The sequence below is a fragment of the Pinus tabuliformis genome, chromosome Q, assembly GCF_031772625.1.
Source record: "Pinus tabuliformis cultivar Carrire ecotype Pingquan chromosome Q, CPIR1, whole genome shotgun sequence".
NCBI lineage: Eukaryota > Viridiplantae > Streptophyta > Pinopsida > Pinales > Pinaceae > Pinus > Pinus tabuliformis.
In genome coordinates, this window is record NC_142296.1 from 1,314,834,284 (window position 1) to 1,314,855,966 (window position 21,683).

A 21,683-nucleotide genomic window follows, 5' to 3' on the forward strand; every position below is an offset into this window, starting at 1 on the left:
CAGCTAATCTTCAGATGAAAATTTGAATCAGATTAAACACCAATTCCCACATTAAAATTTTCAACCTCAACATAAAGGTGAGACCAAGGTAATTTCCGAGGGAAGACTGAAATTGGCAAAAATATTCACGATGCTTTAATACTTTTCGAAATTTTTTTATTTTTTTTTTGGATTTAAAAATTAAACAAAACCTAAAAAATGAAATCTAAAAGTTAATCTAAAACTTAGATGTATAAAAATAAAATTTAAGCCTAAATTTTATTTTATTTTTAAATATTAAAACTAAAAATCTAAACTAAGCAAAATTTAAAATCTAACATCTAAAGCTAAGACCCTAAAAATCCTTTATTTATAAATTTTAAACAAAACCTAAAAAAATTGAAAAACCCTAAAAATGGATCTTTTTATTTTTTTATTTTTCATATTTTGAAAACAAAACTTTGTAATAAAATCTAAAATGAAAATCTAATTAAAGAACCTAACAATTTTAATACATATCAAAAAAAAAAATCTAAAAGCCAGTCGAAATTAAATAAAAGAACCTATGCTAATCCTACGCAGATATGCATATATCAATGAACTGAAATGGAAACGCAATGCTATCACTAACAAAAATCGTAACCCTGCTCTAATACGCGCAGACGTCCATTTACTGAGGCCAATCGACAGGGGAACGGATCGAAATGGAATAAAGTGCATCTGCGCATATAGATTTCGACGATAAGCCAACAAAATCCACGGATTTACCCAAAATCGTGACGTTAAAATCAAAATAGACCTACTATGAACGCTGATATGGTGAGTTAATGAAAAAATGAAATCCCTGATAAAAAAACCTCGACTGAACGTGCTGAGAAAAACGATAGCAGTCGACGTGAATGGATTACCTGGGCTGTCTTCGACGGCGGAGTGATTTACCTGGTGGCGGCTTTGAATCGATTTGTTGAAACTTACCTGATACCGCATGCAAAGATTCGCTGACGCCCATGTTGAAGACGTTGCTCATCACTGTCAGAGCAGTGTAACTGACCTGGTCATTTTCCACGCGTGTCCGCGGAACCTTACGCCAAAACTCGTGAGATATCTAGCCTATATGGATGTAATTGTTGCCGCTTCGCAGAGTACTGGCCCGTATGGATGTAATTGTTGCCGCTTCGCAGAGTACTTGGTAAGACCAATGCGGTGATCTGGAGGAAATGACGCAGGATTCTAACACTGGATAGGACGTGAACAGATGATGATATCCGTAGGTAATGAAGGATTCCAGATACAAATGCAGGCTGGCCTGTACAGGAGTGCAGATTTGAAAACTTTATGATGATGGCAGCGAAGTCCGAGCGCGGGAGAACTGTATTTGCGGGCGAAATAGGGTGAGGGGATTTGGAAAACTTTAAAAAATCCTGCAACCTGAAATACAGCAGATCACCCAAAAAATGATATATGCATAAAACCAAAACTGAAAACCCTAATGAAAATTGTATAAAGCAAAAAATTGAAACCCTAGATCAGCTTGATTAATATACAAATTTTGGCCCCTTAACAGCCAGATTCAGCAATAAACACGGAAATATTTTAAAGAATAACAATTTCAGAAAATCTCTCATGCAAATTACTGAATGATAGACCCAGGATCAAATCCAACTGGGCTCAGCAAAAAATGCTTGCGGGAGTTGGCTGGTTCAGCCGAGAACTTCCCCAAACGCCCACAAATTTCCTTCAGAAAGGGTTTTTCTGCACAGCCAAAACAACCATCAGTAAAGAGGGCAAAAATGCTGCTAGATCTCAAAAAGTAATGGAGATACCTGCCATTACTTCAGAAACCCTAACAACACTCAAACCCTAGCAAGTGAACAAGATACCTGTGCTCACAATACTCTACAAAAAGCTGTTATTAATGGCTGAAAAGAAAATATGCAGAAAATTAAACAATCTCACAGCATTTCAAGAGAGTAACACCAGCAAGATATGGACCCCAAAGTCTTCTTTTATTAACCAGAAACAGATTTACAAGAAAGCTTCTTCAGTATCAGACTCACAGATCAGATTCCCCTCTTTTTGAAAATGACCCCTAGCACCCTACTTAAAGGAAATGACTCCAACGGCTAGTTCGAGTGATCCATGTTGAAATGATCTCGACCGTTGATGAGGATCAAGACATCTCTTGATCTCATCCGTCGATTTATTAAAAAATAATATTTTGCATGCATTCACTTAAAATATTATTATTTTATTATTTAGGGTTTTTGCTCTATGTTTTAATTTTTTTATTATTTTATATAATTTTTATTTATTTATTTATTTATTTTAATTCATTTTAAAATGGATCATCGAACTAAGCCTTCGGAAACATCACCTAGGAGGCTAGGACCTAGGACTCGAGACTCATGAGGGGTTTTAAAACATTTTTCAACCCTCAAGACACATTACATCATGACTTTTACAATTTACATCTTAAGGGGACAAACCCACTTAATACAGACCCTCACAAATCACCCAGTTTCTGCGACACACTTATAATCTAGCAGATCAACACACTAGGATTCTCCTAAAATTCTAATGACAAAATCCATCCCGGCTTTGGGGTCAGGTTTGAAGGAAAACTCTGTCGATCATGGATCGGTGAGACGAAAAACCTTCCAGGACGTAGATTACCATCAGAAAGTTAGGTCCACCTAGGCAATTTACATACATGACTCATGTCTGCTAAGATTATTTACAATTCATACATGCAGACTGGGTTTACAATCAAAATGATTAAGTTGCTGATGACTGCAGGATGGCACGGACATGTTGATCAGGTGCTGCCCCTTTTTGCAAAGAAAAAGGGGGTGTACTGCATGGGTAGTTGACCAGTAGTGGTCAACATCTGGCTCTACTTGGGGACACGTTGCTGCTTGCAGGAATGTGAGAATCCAGAATCTGCATCCATACAACACAAAAATAAGTAGCGTCCATCCAAAAATCATCATATAACATTAAACACAAGAAAGATAAAAGCTCTTCATTTATTGACTATCTAAAGCAGAAATAAAAATGCGGAAAAAACAAGGAGTAGGGTTAGAAATACGATACAAAAGATGCCCCATGGCATCACATGTGTTCAATAAAGTGCATACTGAGCATTTGCCTGCTTTCAGGCAAATCTGTCGGCTGCTTGTCGGATGTGCCATGTCCAATTTTGCATATGGTAGGACTATTTCCTATCCGAAAATCAAGCTGCTCGCGGCCATCTGATGCGTCAAATCTTCTTCTCATTTTCTTTCTCTTGCGCTTTTTCTTTCTAGCTGGTTGTATGACTGATGACACGGAACTTTCTGTTTCAAAGCTATCAGATGAAGTATGTAAGATATGCGTGACATGTTTTTCTTTATCCTGCATCTGATCTTTATCATTTTTTAGTCTATCTGGATCACCTTCAATTAACCATCTTTCAATCGAACCAATGACCTCCTCATAATAAGATGGAACTTGTTGCGAAATATGAGAAGGCTCTTGATCTGTTGATGTCCCCTGGTTTCTCTTCTCTTCCAATTGCTGAAACCTTTGAACTTGTATTCTAATGGCATCCATCTGACTAGAGTGTTGAACCTTTATATCACTGATTTGTCTGGCATGATGTTCTTCCATATCTTTTATTATTTTATCGTTTTCTTCCTTTATGTTCATCAAGCAATGTTGCATGGAGTTTATTTCTTCTTTATGATTTGCTTGCATGGTGGCCAACTGATTATTATGATCGAACGTCATGATAGTCATTTCTTCATCCATAGTTAATAACTTGTTTTGCATGGAATCAATTTCCCTATCATGATCAACTTTCATGGTCATCATATTTTCTTCTAAGCCTGACATCTTGCTTTGCATGCTTCTAATTTTTGTTTCATATTTAGTTTTTATGGCCTCAATTTCTTTAGCATGCTGATTTTGCGTGACTTCAATCTCCCTATTACGTTTTTCCAGGTGGGTGCATAAAGTTTTCACATCATTGACATAATTAGTTTGATTGCTTTCCATATTTTTTATCAGCATCATTAGATCTTGTAAAATTTGCTTTTGCTCTTCCTTTTCATTGTCATTTGTCCCTGATTTCCTGTGGACTTGATTTGAAATAGTACAGGTGGATGACACATTTCGATGCGAAGAATCGTCTTGGGATCTTTCACTGTCAGCTGGACCTTTTATCAAATTGCTTTCATTCTGTTGCACATTTTTAGGGGCAGAAGGCAAACTGTTTGGATAACCATATCTATTTTTAAAAGCATCGATAATGTCTTCCAAAGAAGTGAAAGAATCCTTAGGAAAAATGTTAAACCAATTCAAAGCATCATCTTCTAAAGAAAGGACAAATAGACGCATTTTGATATCTTCGTGATTAAACTGAGGGGATCTACAGTATATGATCATGATGCGAATAAACAAGCCTAGATGCCTTCTAACAGCGATTGGATCACCACCCGAGAAAATAGGTAACTTAGGAATGGCATCTTCCGGAAAATCATGGAGACGTTCAGTAAAACGACATGGCTTAAATGAATAATCCATGATGAATGATAAAGGATTAAAAGGATGATAGAACTAGATATCTGCTCAAGAAAATCAATAGATGAAAACAGTGGAGTCGCCACTTGAACAATAAATCTGATTCTAAGATCCAAAAAGGTACCAGCAAGCAGATATGAGGAAGGCTTCTTGTCTGGGAAAAATGAGAAAATGGAGTCGCCACCCAAACAAGAAACAAACCAAAGAGATACTGCTGATATGACGAAAAATAAGGCAATAAAAGACCCAAATGAAAACCCAAAAGTTTGAATCTGCCAGCCCGAATGAGAGATGAGAAATATGAGAAGATGAATGTCGATGAAACTCCAGGAACAGAAAAACTGCACCAAAAATGTTGGCGTTGCCGGGCGAGATGAAAAGATAAGAAATGAGAAAAATGATTGTCGTTGAAACGCCGAGAAAACAATTTCCCCGGCAACGGCGCCAAAAAATGTTGTCGCGCAGATTGGCACGACAACGCTCAGACCGGGGGCTGTCACCTTGATCCCCAATCCCTCTGTTTAAGCCTGTCTCCCGCGGCTAAGGGGGGTAGACCCTGTGAGATGATGAGACCAACTGTCGACCAGTTGGTTGGGAGACACGAGACACGATGAGATAAGCACTAAAAGGATTTAATTAATTTAGCAGACCAGTGCCTTAAGAGATTGATGTTTAATCGATTAATTGTCACATACTGCGGCAATATAGACCCTGAGAAGCAATCATTTATCATAAAAAAGCTTAAAATTTCCCCAGATATAAGATAATCATAAAAGGCTCAAAAGCTCAACAACTTAAGAGAGTAAATGCCTTAAAAAACCACATATATGCAGCTAATCTTCAGATGAAAATTTGAATCAGATTAAACACCAATTCCCACATTAAAATTTTCAACCTCAGCATAAAGGTGAGACCAAGGTAATTTCCGAGGGAAGACTGAAACTGGCAAAAATATTCACGATGCTTTTATACTTTTCGAAAAAAAAAAAAAAAAATTGGATTTAAATATTAAACAAAACCTAAAAAATGAAATCTAAAAGTTAATTTAAAACTTAGATGTATAAAAATAAAATTTAAGCCTAAATTTTTATTTTTTTTAAATATTAAAACTAAAAATCTAAACTAAGCAAAATTTGAAATCTAACATCTAAAGCTAAGACCCTAAAAATCCTTTATAAATTTTAAGCAAAACCTAAAAAAATTGAAAAGCCCTAAAAATGGATCTTTTTATTTTTTTATTTTTCATATTTTGAAAACAAAACTTTGTAATAAAATCTAAAAAGAAAATCTAATTAAAGAACCTAACAATTTAATACATATCAAAAAAAAAAATCTAAAAGCCAGTCGAAATTCAATAAAATAACCTACGCTAATCCTACGCAGATATGCATATATCAATGAACTGAAATGGAAACGCAATGCTATCACTAACAAAAACCGTAACCCTGCTCTAATACGCGCAGACGTCCATTTACTGAGGCCAATCGACAGGGGAACGGATCGAAATGGAATAAAGTGCATCTGCGCATATAGATTTCGACGATAAGCCAACAAAATCCACGAATTTACCCAAAATCGTGACGTTAAAATCAAAATAGACCTACTATGAACGTTGATATGGTGAGTTAATGAAACAATGAAATCCCTGATAAAAAAAACCTCGAATAACGTGCTGAGAAAATCGATAGCAGTCGACGTGAATGGATTACCTGGGCTGTCTTCGACGGCGGAGTGATTTACCTGGTGGCGGCTTTGAATCGATTTGTTGAAACTTACCTGATACCGCATGCAAAGATTCGTTGACGCCCATGTTGAAGATGTTGCTCATCACTGTAAGAGCAGTGTAACTGACCTGGTCATTTTCCACGCGTGTCCGCGGAACCTTACGCCAAAACTCGTGAGATATCTGGCCTGTATGGATGTAATTGTTGCCGCTTCGCAGAGTACTTGGTAAGACCAATGCGGTGATCTGGAGGAAATGACGCAGGATTCTAACACTGGATAGGACGTGAGCAGATGATGATATCCGTAGGTAATGAAGGATTCCAGATACAAATGCAGGCTGGCCTGTACAGGAATGCAGATTTGAAAACTTTCTGATGATGGCAGCGAAGCCCGAGCGCGGGAGAACTGCATTTGCTGGCGAAATAGGGTGAGGGGCTTTGGAAAACTTTAAAAAATCCTGCAACCTGAAATAGAGCAGATCACCCAAAAAATGATATATGCATAAAACCAAAACTGAAAACCCTAATGAAAACTGTATAAAGCAAAAAATTGAAGCCCTAGATCAGCTTGATTAATATACAAATTTTGGCCCCTTAACAGCGAAATTCAGCAATAAACACAGAAATATTTTAAAGAATAACAATTTCAGGTTTTCACTGTGAAGAACTTCAGAAAATCTCTCATGCAAATTACTGAATGATAGACCCAGGATCAAATCCAACTGGGCTCAGCAAAAAATGCTTGCGGGAGTTGGTTGGTTCAGCTGAGAACTTCCCCAAACGCCCACAAATTTCCTTCAGAAAGGGTTTTTCTGCACAGCCAAAACAACCATCAGTAAAGAGGGCAAAAATGCTGCTAGATCTCAAAAAGTAATGGAGATACCTGCCATTACTTCAGAAACCCTAACAACACTCAAACCCTAGCAAGTAAACAAGATACTTGTGCTCACAATACTCTACAAAAAGCTATTATTAATGGCTGAAAAGAAAATATGCAGAAAATTAAACAATCTCACAGCATTTCAAGAGAGTAACACCAGCAAGATATGGACCCCAAAGTCTTCTTTTATTAACCAGAAACAGATTTACAAGAGAGCTTCTTCAGTATCAGACTCACAGATCAGATTCCCCTTTTTTTGAAAATGACCCCTAGCACCCTACTTAAAGGAAATGACTCCAACGGCTAGTTCGAGTGATCCATGTTGAAATGATCTCGACCGTTGATGAGGATCAAGACATCTCTTGATCTCATCCGTCGATTTATTAAAAAATAATATTTTGCATGCATTCACTTAAAATATTATTATTTTATTATTTAGGGTTTTTGCTCTATGTTTTAATTTTTTTATTATTTTATATAATTTTTATTTATTTATTTATTTATTTTAATTCATTTTAAAATGGATCATCGAACTAAGCCTTCGGAAACATCACCTAGGACCTAGGACTCGGGACTCATGAGGGGTTTTAAAACATTTTTCAACCCTCAAGACACATTACATCATGACTTTTACAATTTACATCTTAAGGGGACAAACCCACTTAATACAGACCCTCACAAACCACCCAGTTTCTGCGACACACTTATAATCTAGCAGATCAACACACTAGGATTCTCCTAAAATTCTAATGACAAAATCCATCCCAGCTTTGGGGTCAGGTTTGAAGGAAAACTCTGCCGATCATGGATCGGTGAGACGAAAAACCTTCCGGGACGTAGATTACCATCAGAAAGTTAGGTCCACCTAGGCAATTTACATACATGACTCATGTCTGCTAAGATTATTTACAATTCATACATGCAGACTGGGTTTACAATCAAAATGATTAAGCTGCTGATGACTGCAGGATGGCACGGACATGCTGATCAGGTGCTGCCCCTTTTTGCAAAGAAAAAGGGGGTGTACTGCATGGGTAGTTGACCGGTAGTGGTCAACAGGTTTCATGAGCAAGATATTTTATTTAGATGGCTCCCATTGAGGGCCTTAGGATTTGTCATTAAATTCAAAGAGTCAATGTCATGTCTTGGAGATATAACAATGTATATCAATCTATAAAAGTGCCTAGAAGCCCTCCAACGACAAGAACAAGTCCTCCTCTTCAAGTCGGCCTCCAAATGAAGTAAATGGCACATGTCGGCTCACCCATTTGAAGACAACCCTTCATAAAGATAGGTCGACTTATTTATAGGGCAACCACTATAAATATGCACGTAGAGTCTTCGCATGCCACAATTCAGTATTCGCATCCCTCTACAGAACAATGATAAGTTAGGATCACAATTCGAATGTCAAGGAAGGAGCTCAGATAGATAAGGAAGAGACAGCGAGGATTTGGTTTGGGCTTATCACAGAAAACAAAAGTTTGGATTTATGAGTGAAGGTTTCGGTACTACAACGGCTCCAACAAGGACATATATATACTCCAATTCGATGCTAGAGAAGACTACAGTTTGGTGATCCAAGGAGGCTACAGTTCAGATCTCTTTGAAGTGCTAACAGGATCACAGTCAAGAGGAGTTCGGATCTCTCTGTATTCGGTGACAAAGTGCAGAGGACAATCTCAGTAAGGGTCTCACAGAAGTAATGTCTTCGTTGTATGACAGTAAGTAGATCTCACAGTGAAGGAGATCTCAATGTGAAGACAGTGGTAAGATCTTAGTGATGATAAGAAGGTCAAAGTGGAAGAGGAGACAAGAAGAAGAGTGACTATCAAGAGGACTTGTGTCTTGGTCTTGGAGTGGCAGATAGGTCTTGGTCTTGATCTTGGTATTCGTCAATTGGAATCTCTATAAGAAGATTTTGTGTGGGTTTTCCTCTCAAAGAGTGAGAGGTTTTGGCCATGGCTGATATCCTACATTCTGTGTCTCTTGTCTATTTATGTTTATTCATTGGTAATTGTTTGATGAAGAAGAACACTAATAACTTAAGCAACTAGAAGATCCTAAAGTAATGAAGTAAAATTCAATCACAAGCAGTTAATAATCAAGAGAAATTGCCTAATCATTATGCAAAAGCAAAAGGAAGAAAAATAATATTTTTATTATCAAGCATGTTCTTCATGATTTGTTTTGGTCAAAAGAAAATGTAAAAGGGCATGTTCTTCGTGACCCATGTAAAAGAAGAAAATTCAATTTTTGCAAAGTGTCATTTGTCCCTCCAAGTTGCCAAGTCAACCCTCTAGCAAACAAGTCGGCCAGCCCAAAAGATGTGACCCTTCACACAGGGAAACAACTATAAATTGGCACCTAGTTTCCTTCATTTGGCAACCACTTCAGTGGTCTCCTGTAGCAAAGTAGTTTGGGTCTGTGGCATAGCTAAGTTACCGGAAACGGCTGCCTGAACACAGGAAACGCCGTTTTACGTTTTTGATACGTATGCAGTACGGAAACGGCAAAAAAACGGCTTAAAAACGTTTTGGGTGCCGTTTTATGATTTGGAAACGGGCCGTTTTTTCCCTAGCCGTTTTCCAGGCGTTTTCCGGAAAAAAACCTCCCGTTTAAAAAAAAATACGTTTCAGGGAAATCGTGATACGTTTTGTAAAAATTTCAAAACGTTTTGTTCACTGATCCCTTGCCTGCCGGGAACAGATTTTAAGAATTTAGGTTTTTAAATTTTCGGTTTTAACTTTTAGTTTTAAGTTTTTAACGGGTTTCAACTTTCAACTTTCACTTTCATTCTACCCTAAACGACAACTTCGCTGAGTGCTGAGTAACGAGTTGCTGAGTTGCTGCCGCCATGAGTTTGCTGAGGTTCACTGCCGCCACTGGGTTGAGGTTCACTGCCGCCACTGAGCCTGTTTTGAGTCTTGACTCTTGACTGTATGTAACCGTTAAAACTTAACGCCCAATGCACGTTTGTCATTTGCTGATTGATGTAAACTTGGGTTCATAAAGTCATTGGTTTGTTAACTTTGTTATTGCCATGCTTTAAGAGAGGTATATAATATATATCGATCATATGTGCTTATTACAGCGCTGTATATGCTGAATGCTCCAGTCATTGTAGACTTACAGGCAGCCCTCGAATGTTAACTTTTAAGTTGTTGCCAATTTTTGTTTCTGTACAAGCGTATTTATTCATATGACATAGCATTTCAAAGGAATGTTTAAGATCCATAGCTCCTAATCAAACCAGGTCCTAAACCGGCATTCCCTTTGACTGCCATTTCTTTGTTGCACAATTCAGCCCAAGGTCTTTTCTAGAGTCCAGAGTCCAGACTCTATGCCAAATTCATATTGTACAGCAGTTCCCCAAATTTTTGTCACAAGATAATAGCCATTGAATGTTTCATAATGTACATTCACATTGCCATTAATTGGCATTTCCATGGTAACCTTGTACAAACAAATTTACACTGTACAGACTTCAAACTTCAAAGTTCAGTCTTCAATCTTGAATCGACAAAGTGGAACTGTGGAACACATACATCTAAAAGTACAGTCAACATCTTGATATTCAAAAAAGATTATTAAACTTTAAAAGAGAGTTGTGAAACTATTTGCAGCTAAGTAAGATCTTAAATTTATCTAAAATGATGGTAATATATGTGGTGGGAAAGTGTTTGCTCATGCTCAGTGCTGAGGTACCTTTTTCTTTATTGCTGGTGTTTCTGCTACATGCATTCACGTCATGTAATCCTCTAGGCAAACCAGTAAATGAACTTCCTTGGAGACTGACCAAGACCATCAACTGAGATAAGAAGTTGCTTCAACCACATTACAATTTACAACACCTTGGGACATTTTTTTAAAGGTACTTAGTATGTTCGGAGATGAACATTGAACATACATGGACAACTGCAGAACATTACAAACTGTCTTTTTCTAATTTTGTGACATCCCTTGCTGGAGTTGAGGGCAGTAAAAAGCCCCTGCATCCCTGTATTTCACAATTGCCATGGAAAAGTTTGGAAGCATTATCACCAAACTTCATTTTGTTTCTATACAATCTGATCTTCTTCACATTTAGCTTGTCGTACTGTGCATTTGCCTGTACTCTGGAGTCTGCACCCTTTTCTCCTAGCCTATGGCCCTACCCTAGACATGCAAATATGTCATAAATAAATATATGTTTATTTATAGAAAATTCAAAACATATGTCATGGAACCTTGATCCAGATTCCAGTGCCTTTCTTCTTTTTTAACATGCTGGAGATCAGAATCTTTGTCTTCTGGTTCCTCCTAGGGAAAGTGACTGTTGCATTGCCTCCAAACTCCAGAGTCATCCCGACTTATAATTTTTAACTTTTTAAGTTTTCACTTTTCAGTTGTTAGAATGGCATAAAAAAGATTCAATCACACTGTCACAGTCACAGTTGACTGCGTTGAACAAACTTAGAAATTGCAAACTGTTTATTGCATATATATTATTTATTAAATGATGAGATAATTTTATTAACATCCAGAAATGACCAAATAATTTTTTTTAAATACATATCTGAACTTTGAAGACTGATATTTGTCAATTTTCTTTTTTCAGTTTCATTTACATCATCATCATTCATGGCAACTTCAAGTTCAGCCATTCATGAGGCAGAGGAAGTTGCACAGGAAACTGAATCAACCCAGAAAGTTGATCCAAAGTCACCACTTTGGAAATATGTAACTATTGTTGGGAAGATCCAAGGAGGTGGATCATTGGCATGGGTTTGCAGTGAGTGTCAAAAGGAGTTCAAGGGGTCATACACACGGGTTAAAGCACATTTGCTTGGGTTAAGAAACAATGGGATTCGAATATGTAGTGGCCCACCTAAAGAGAATGGGAAAGATGGAAATGGTTTAAGCAAGGTAAAAATTGCAAAATATCAGAGAGAACAAGAGGAGGCAGATGCTAAAGCAAATGAAGCAAATCATGCCTCCCATTTAAAACACCCAACAAGGTTGGGAGCATCTTCATCAAAGCCTCCACTTTATTCTCATGGAATTGTTGGGTCAAAGCGGTTAAATTTGGGACCGCTTGAGAAGAGTTTTAATAATGATGCTCGAGAGATAGCAGATGTAGTTGTAGCTCAATGCATTTATGCAAATGGCCTTCCCTTTAACCTTGTGCGATCTCCTTACTGGGCAAAGATGGTAAAATGTTTGAATGAAGCCCCAAGAGGGTACAAGAGCCCCGGATATGAGAAGATATGCACCACATTGTTGAGTGCTCAAAAGTTAGATTTGGAGGCTAAATTAGCCCCCATTCGTGATTCATGGCTCATTTCAGGGGTGTCCATCATTTCTGATGGATGGAAAGATCAAAGAAATAGGCCTTTGATCAATGTGATTGCTCAGAGCCCACATGGGGCAATGTTTTTGAAAGCAGTGGATTGTGAGGGGCAGATGAAAGATTCTCAATTCATTGCTAACATCTTGATTGAAGCAATTGAATTGGTGGGGCCTGAAAATGTTGTCCAGATAATAACTGACAATGCAATGGTGTGTAGAGTAGCAGGCCTAATTGTTGAAAGCAAATATCAACACATTTTTTGGACCCCTTGTGCTGTGCATTCATTGAACCTCATGTTGAGCAAGTTGGGAAAGCAAATTGAGTGGATTCGAAAAATATTTGAAGAGGAAAAAGAAATTCAAGCCTTTATCACAAACCACCACATGTCCCAAGGCATCTATAGGGAATTTGCTAAGTTGGAGCTCCTTAAGGTACCTATATTTTAAAGTTTAAAGTTTAAAGTTTAAAGTTTAAAATTTATTAAATATTTCATAAATTGTAATTTCTGACTCTAAATTCAAATATCTAAATTGGATTCTCAAATGTCATGATTCGTGAATCATAATAGGTTATTCAATCAAATTATGATTTTTCAAATTGATTGAAATTTGAAACATTGGCAATTTGACACCTGCAAGTTGCTGAGACTCGATTTGCTTCTCACATCATAGTCTTAACAAGGCTCATGCAGGTGAAAGATGCATTACAATCAATGGTATGCAGTTCTCTTTGGAATCAATGGAGGCAATCCCAATCTGATAAAGCACAAGCAATGAAACGGTTAGTTATTGATGATAAATGGTGGGATAAGGTGGAGTACCTCTTGGCAGTTACTAAGCCAATTGTGGATTTGCTCCGTATGTTTGACACAGATATGCCTAATCTGGGAGAGGTGTATGAGGGCATTGATTCCATGATAGAGAAGATAAGGTTGATTATAAATGCCAAGGAGAATGACCCAAATGAAATCTTTTACGGAGAAGTAAAAGATATATTGACCAAAAGGTGGAACAAGATGACCACCCCATTGCACCTTTTAGCCTATGCACTGAATCCAAAATATTATGCTGCAGAGTTGCTACGTGATCCAGAAAGAAGCACACCAAACAAAGACCCAGAAGTCGCAGAAGGATTTAAAAATGCTTTTAGAAAGCTTTTTGTAGATCCTGAAATTGGGCTTCGGATTCGTGCACAGTTTTCTCATTTTGTGGGATCAGAGGGTTGGGGTTGTGATATTGAGTGTATGCGGGACAAGAGCAAATTAAGTCCAATTGAGTGGTGGAACTTCTATGGTGGGGCACTTCCACATATCCAAAAATTGGCCATCAAGGTCTTGTCACAGGTTGCTAGTTCTTTTTCAGCAGAAAGGAACTAGAGTACATACATCTTCATCCATTCAGTGAAGCGAAACAGATTGGGCTCTAAGAAGGCTGAGGAACTAGTGTATGTTCATTCAAACCTTCGCCTTCTGTCACACAAGAGAGATGAATACAAATTTGGGCCCACCAAATTATGGGACGTGGAACCAGAGTTGCCTGACTTGGATATGACATTGAATGCCATGTCTCACATGAGTTTGTTTGATTCGGAGCCATCACTGGGAATAGGTGCATCTTCAAGTGGACATGGCAGCAATGTTCCCAGTGCCACTTCTAGAGAGGATGTGGAAGTGGAACATTATAGTGGCATGAATGAAGACATATTTGATGATATGTAAATGTAATTTATGATGGTGTTTTAACTTTTAACTTTTAAACTTTTGAACAACCATATGAATTATGAGTAATGATAGTAGACTGCCAGTCATAGTTCATTTTGTACTTTCATAGTATGTAGTAATTAGTATGCATTATTAGTTTTGGACCTTGGTAATGATGGTGTTTGTGTAACTTGTCATGTTGAAAGTTTGAAACTTGATATTAGATAACTTGATGTTTGAAATTTGAAACAAAAACTTGATGATATGTTGAAACTTGAAACTTGAATCATGAATGTTATAATAATCGTTAATGATGATGGCAATGTTGAATGTTTATGCCATATGGCATATGTTGAAAGTTGAAACTTGAATTGATGATGATGAATCATGAATCATGATAGATCATAGATGATAATTTAGATTCTGAAATATGAATGGTAATATGAATTTTTTATTTTTAATATATATATATATATATATATATATATATATAGATATTATGTGCCGTTTCCTGCTGTATCGTATCCAGATTTTTTGAAAATTTGCTGTATCCATTTCAAACCCCGTAACAGTATCCGTTTTCTGGTAACTTAGTGGCATAGTTTCCTGAAGCATATATATTTAAGTTTCTGAGGAACATACATCCAATTTTCTGAAGTATTTCTGTGTAAAACAAGTGTGAGTTCCTGAAGCTGTAATAGTGTGCGTTCCTGAAGTATTTATTTGTAAACAGTGCGAGTTCCTGAAGCTATAACAGTGCAAGCAGTGCAAGTCCCTGAGATCTCTATGAAATGAAGGCTACTATCTGTGATGATGGAAGCTACAAGGAAGGCTGACTTGGCAGAGTTTGGAGCACTGATTTGGCATTGATTGCTAAGTCTGATTTGGAATTCTTTGTTGACAAAGGATCTATAAGGAAAGGATTGATGGGTTTTCCCCTTGTGGATTTTGCCCTAGCCTATGGCCTAACTTCTGGTGTTTCTTGTATTTTTGGTGCATTGTATTTGTATAATTGTTTGATGGCCTTATGAATAAAAATGCTGAAGGAAGAATATATACAAACAAGTCACAAGTAATTATCATAAATAGAAATTCAACCTTTCAACTGAATTTCCAACAGTTTGTCCTTCAACAACAAGCCAACCAGCTCCCTCTTAAGTTGTTTTGGGTGCACACTCTGAACCATGTGCCCTTCAAAGTAGCTTTGATACCATGTTGAAATTCCTTATACCCCAGGTCTGGTCTATGTCTAGACTAGAACATAAACACACTGAAGATACTCAACAATGAAGCACTTTGCACAGTGGAAAATATCAGCAATGAAATCAACAATAGTACACAGATTTATATGGCCCAAAACTTTTCTTATCAATCCATCAACAAGAAAATCATAGGGCTCTCATAGCAGAAATCATGGCCCTTCGAAAACCCTGACACAAACTAGTATACATAGTATACAATAAAGCACAACTAGGGCTTGAGGTCTAATCCTTCAGACCCTCAGTCTGCCCGTCAAACAAAAAGACAAATCTTGACTTACTTGTTGATGTCAGTCCTTTGCAATCATCCCTTTCAGTCCTCTTGTCCACAGAATAGCAGCTCCTTTTGTCCTTTGCCTCCTTGACATATAGAGATTGGCTCCTTTCTGTTGATTTTCTAGTGCAAGCAAGACTGGTACAATTTTTCAAACTGATAACTACTTCCAATGATACAAATTGACTTATTTAGAGCATTCCAATCATTAAGCAGTTATACATGAAAATTTTCAACCATTAACTTCAGTAGAGCAATAGAGATCACAATAAAATCAATGAGACAAAGGACATCAAAATTTTGGTCAATGACCAGGGAAAATCTCCACAAGGGGGAGAACCCAGCAATCTTTTCATATGATAGAGAGTTCAATTCATCGAAATGTACATCATTGAAAACACCATATCTTTGATAAGATCACATAGACAAATACTGAGCAAGATCACCACCCACAAGTGCCAAGTCAACCCTCCAATATTCAATACAAGTTTTCCCTCAATTCTGTCCAGATATAGGTCTATCATTAGGTCTGCCACAAGTCTCCAAGAGCGTCGAACTTCGGCCTCTTCCTCAGTCTTAGAACTAGCATGAGCCACAAAAAAAAAACAAGTGCCTCAGACCTTCCGTTTAGCCACAGAAACAAGTGTCATAGACCTTCGCTTTACCACAGAGACAAGTGCCACTGATCTTTACTTTACCACAGAGACAAATGCCATAGATCTTCGCTTTACCATAGAGACAAGTGCCACAGAACCTTGCATAGGTTACAAAGACAATGAACCACAGATCCACATAGTTCCACAGAGATATAGCGCCTCAAGCTTGCGTTGTTCCACAGAAGATATATATAACAGGTTCTCACTTAATCACAGAGGATATATGCCTCAGATCCGAAATGTTCTGCAGATCTAAAAAGATGAGAGATCTTAAGTGTGCCTTGGAGGAGAGTGAATCGGCTCTATTTATAGTTATTCATCCATGCAAATAGGTATGTCTCTTGGGCAGGCCGACTTGGGCACTTGTTGGGTAATAAACCAATAATTATAAATTCAAACTTTCTCTCTTGATCTTGCTAATGAAAATACTGACTGTAGCTACCATTTTTCAACACTTTCAAGCTCTATCACACAGTTTCTCACAGTGGGACTCTTCCTTCAGTTCACTGTACTTTTACCAACATCAAAACACTCGTTGTTAGGCCGTTCTTCCTCCAATAGACTTCACTTTATAAATTCAGCAATCCACTTTCAAAAGAACAGCAGCCTTATTACACCTTCACTGATCTTCTCACAAGACTGAGGCTTCTCGGCCTCCTTCTATGCCTGAAGCCTAGCCACAGAATAGGTTGTGGCCCTTCTTTGATGCCTCAGCTGACACTGTTCACCAACTAAGGCCTTTCAGCCCTCCCTGTTTAAAGACCTGAGGCCTTTCAATCTCCTTCTATAGGCTTCGGCCCTCCGAGGCACAAATAGAGTCTCAGCCAGCCTCTCTAGCAGACAGAAAGACTAGAACCCTTGGCCTCTTCTTCAGGATGTCAACTCGGCCTTTTCCTTGAAGACACAAAACTCGGCTCCTCAGACAGATTATTCTTCTAGCTTGCGGCTCACTTATAGGCTTGCTTATTCTTCACAAGGATGAATTTGCTCACTTATTGGTTAGAAACCTAGACTTAGGTATTGTGCCCACAACTTCCATTTTGTTAGTTTTCCCCTCACAAGTCAAGCACCCAGGACCTGTGGGAGTACCTCCCAAGCTACCCAATTTTCAACATGTTTTCAGTAGTTGTCATGCCTGGAATGACCTGTGATAGGTTGTCTATATGTTCCAAGGGTTGCCAATGGTAAGTGGTAGACCTATGTGATTATTAACTGGCATGGTTTTATTTTCAGTAATTGAGATACCCTGATAGGTGACTGAATTGTTCTGATAGATGCTAATGTTTTTCCCCTACGATAGTTGGAGGATCTTCTTCATGTTGCAAATTTTCCAAGATGGATATGGCATGGGCCTCCTGCTTGTCCTCTAACACTGTGTCTGATGTTGGATGGTGGTATGTGAACAGTGGAATTTCAAGGGATATGACACATGACATGTCTTTATTCAATAAGTTTCAAGAGCAAGAGGGAGGCATGAGTGGAGCTTGGTAATGATACTACTTATCCTGTCAGAAGAATTTAAAAAGTTGAAAGATGTTTTTTACGATGAAGGCCCTTGGGTGCCTTTTAACAAGGGTGCATGATCAAGATAATGACCCTCTACATAATTAATATATTCATATTATTTTATTTTATTATTTTTACATATAACAACTTCCTACTAGTGAATAAAGTACATGAGAGTTAAATAATAAATACTCCTGTACTTTTCAAAGTTATCCCATAATGTCCAAAGTATTGGACATATAGCCTACTTCTTTAATAAAATAATGAAAGTTGAAACACATTGTGCATGGTTTTCTTGCTCATTGCATTTTCTTTTCTCAACAACTTTAGGGTCACCTCCAAGTCGCGTTTCCACCATAACTCCCCTATTCTCACAAATAAGAACAAAAGTAACCTCAAAATGAAATGTTCAACATGCACTTTGTCAAGCTCCCAAGAAGTAAATAGGAATAGAAGACAATTATTTGAAGCATAATGGCACCATGGCCTATACTTACTGGATCATCTAGTTCCAACATTCTATGAGTAAGGAAACCAGCAACATCATACCTGCAGGAACAAATATCAGAAGGCTGTTAAAGAAGCTAATGAAATAATAACTGAAGGAAGACATTTTTCACATAAATAAAGCATCCACACAGAAAATTAGAAGCCAAAAGATTCATTAGATATAATTTACTTGCCTTTGAAGAAATATAACATCTAACACATTCCTATAACGCAGTACCTTTATCCACTTAGAGAAAGCTCCAAGGGGCTTAAGCACATGCATCTCAACGTATGCAGGCCCCTAATAAGCATTATACTTATATTTTTACCAAAACTACACCCTATATTATATGCCATACTAGCTAATCTGAGCAATGAGCAACCATCATAATATTCCACATCAAGCACATTAACAATCTTGGATCGACATTCCAGAAATATGACAAAGAACAAGAATACTCAATCCAACAAAGAATTCATAACCTAGCCTAGTTAGTGGTTTATTTCCATAATCAGAATCTCACCATCCCATCAAGTCAGCTGTGAAGGCTCACCCATCAATTAAAAATTATCAGTAATTGTAAGAACCTGATTCAGTGTTTATCATCCCATCCCATCCTACTATTCTTGGAAAGTTTACTTGAATTTTGGGGTAATATATGTCCTCGTAAATGCAATTTAAACTGTCAATGCATACATAGACGTGAATGCAACTTATTACATATCACTAAGTGGAATATTTATTCTATAGAATTGGAGAAAATAAACCAATCTTCTTTGAGGCAGTGCAAGTTTAACCTTCTTGAAACAAAAGAAAATGCATTAGTTTTTTGTTTATGTTTATCGCTTTCATAGGGTTCCTTTCTCTCTATAGCCTGCATCCCTTCCTAATAACCAAACTGACCAACCTTCCATTGTTGCATTTCATATGCTCAAAGAATCTGCAACTAAAAAAATCAGGAAAATCTAAATCAACAAATTCACAAAGATATGTCAAAGGGATTGAAAGTGCGCCAAGTTTATAAAACCTTTAGGGGTTCCACACAGCAAGGCCCTCTTTGAACCTGTTCTGATAGGGAAGTTCATAGGTTCTTGGACATCACTAAAAACCTTATATAACTCGCCAAAATTCTGTTGAGAATGGTGTCATTCTCAGATTTGGCTATAGTCAATTCATGTTGTGTCATTAAGACATTTGCTTAAGCATTAATGTAATGATTTATTATAATACTATGTTGTGGTTAAGACAGATCTAGTCATTCTGATGTAAGTAAATAAACCGTCCATTGTCCCTACATAATTGAGTTTTGTACATATACACCACAGCTATCTCATTTGTAAATCATTGTGAGTTACTACCCTGTCTAATGTTGGAAATATAGTAGCCATGGTCGGTATTTTCATTTATAAAGAAAAGGGAAAATTTAATTTCTAAAATTATGCCTCCTTGTTCAAGTCGGCCCCAAGTTATCTGGACCCCCTTTGAGGCACCTTTTCGCCCCCTTTGGAAGACTAGAAATATAAGAGACTCTCCCACTCATTTGACATATCGAATATCTATTGTTGTATCTCTGTCCTAACGAAGGAAGGAGAATGAGGAGGCGAAATTTCAGGAGGGAAAGAAGTCCGAAATTGAGAGGCTTGACAGTTCTTGTTTCTAGTTAGATCATGATGTCTTGTTTCTGGATTATTGATGAACTTTGAACTTTCTCTCTCTCATAAGGAAAGATTTCTGGGTTTTTCCCTTGTGGGTTTTGCCCTGGCCTCAGGCCTAATTTCTATGTCTCTTGTCTCATTGTCTCATGGTTATTTTCTACTGCTCTTTCATGTTTATTGGTTGACATTTTCTTCTGTATAACTGCTTAAAGATATTGGATGTTATATCTGTAATTAATGCTAAGTGATCATTGGAAGTAGTTATCTGTTGAAGAAAACTGTTCTAGCTTGTTTCGCCTAGAAATATCAACATCTAAAACGTGTTTAAGTCAATGGGCACCATATGGTGTATACCATTGCATCCTCTCTCTATCTTGGTGTGATCTGTGTGCTTGTATATTTCTCTACAGCACTTGTATGGCCTCTTAATCCTATGGTTCTTCTCTAGTGCACTTTCTCACTATTTATCAATTGTTATTTCCTCATCCTTTATTGCAGCTTTTATGAATTGTTGGAGGTTCCATTATATCCTTGCTTTCTCTTTTGATCTCTACATGATACCAAATAAGGTGCAAACCTCCTACTAATTTTGATAAGGGTTTTTATTGGCTGTTTATGTTGTTATCTTTTGAGTTCCCGACCTTGCATGTGAAAGAAACTGTAGCTTGAGAAGTATTAGGGCCTTTTTAGGGTGTTATTATTTGTGGCAGAAGGGCAGCTCATTTAGGGCTTTTTTTAACATGTTTTATGCATTTTCCGAAGACCTTTTGCACAGAATTGAAGCACTCGACATTAGGGTTTACCCACTGTTTTCTTTCAGGGATTACTTGGACAGAGCCATGAGTTTCCTCACTGATTGCATCACCTATTGCTGCTACACTAATGTGGCCAGATGTAATGTTCCTGAGTAATTAATCACTTAAGGGACAAACTAGCCTATCCATCCCCATAGGCTATAGACCTCCATCAAAGGGAAAAGACCCCAAAATACCCATTGCAGGATAACTTTTGGGGCAGCGGGGCGAAAAAACCCAAAGTTGGGGCTTGGAGTGAAGTTTACTCAATCAATTAAGGCAGGAGAGCTCCTCCAAGAAATCTATAAATTCAATAAGCTTGGATTCATTTGAATCATCATTGGATTGGATCAATTACCTCTGTTTTCTTTGAATCTGAGGCTCTGAGGGTTTTAAGACCCCTTTCTCCTATCAATTTTGGTGGTGAAAGATTCCACCCTAGTTGATAAAATTATTTTCTCTTCTATTTTTCCTTTTGCGTACTTGTTCTAGTACACAGATCTTTCTCTCCACAACGTGCAGTGAAGTATTTGTGGATGAAGTATGACTCAAGAAAGATCGAACGATATTCCAGCCAAACAGATTTCCTTCTGAGGTCAATTCCGGACAAAGCGAATCTTTCCAGCTGAACGGATCTCCTTCTGAAATCAATTCTGGACACAGAGCAAAGTTTTCCTAGATGAAGCAGATTTCCTTCTGAGGTAAATTCTGTAAAGGCAAAGCTTTGCCAGCCAAACAGATTCCTTTCTGAGGTCAGTTCTGGACAAAGTGACGTTGTTATAATTTGAGCGGACGCTTCCTGAGGCGGGCCCTGCAAAGAGCAAAATTCTTTCCACAGTCAACCTCTGCGGATGTCATTTATAGTTGGCTATGAG

At 37.6% G+C, this 21,683-nt stretch overlaps 1 protein-coding gene across 5 annotated transcripts in view; it reads right to left on the reverse strand.

Annotated features, from left to right (window-relative positions):
• LOC149224669 (protein SAWADEE HOMEODOMAIN HOMOLOG 2-like) overlaps positions 1–21,683 on the reverse strand; it is a 299,733-nt gene that overhangs the window by 131,706 nt on the left and 146,344 nt on the right. For all 5 annotated transcript variants that reach the window (XM_089386211.1, XM_089386212.1, XM_089386213.1 and 2 more), the window contains exon 6: positions 18,367–18,418. In XM_089386211.1, coding sequence (XP_089242337.1) covers positions 18,367–18,418 — 52 coding nt within the window. The remainder of the gene's footprint in view (positions 1–18,366; positions 18,419–21,683) is intronic.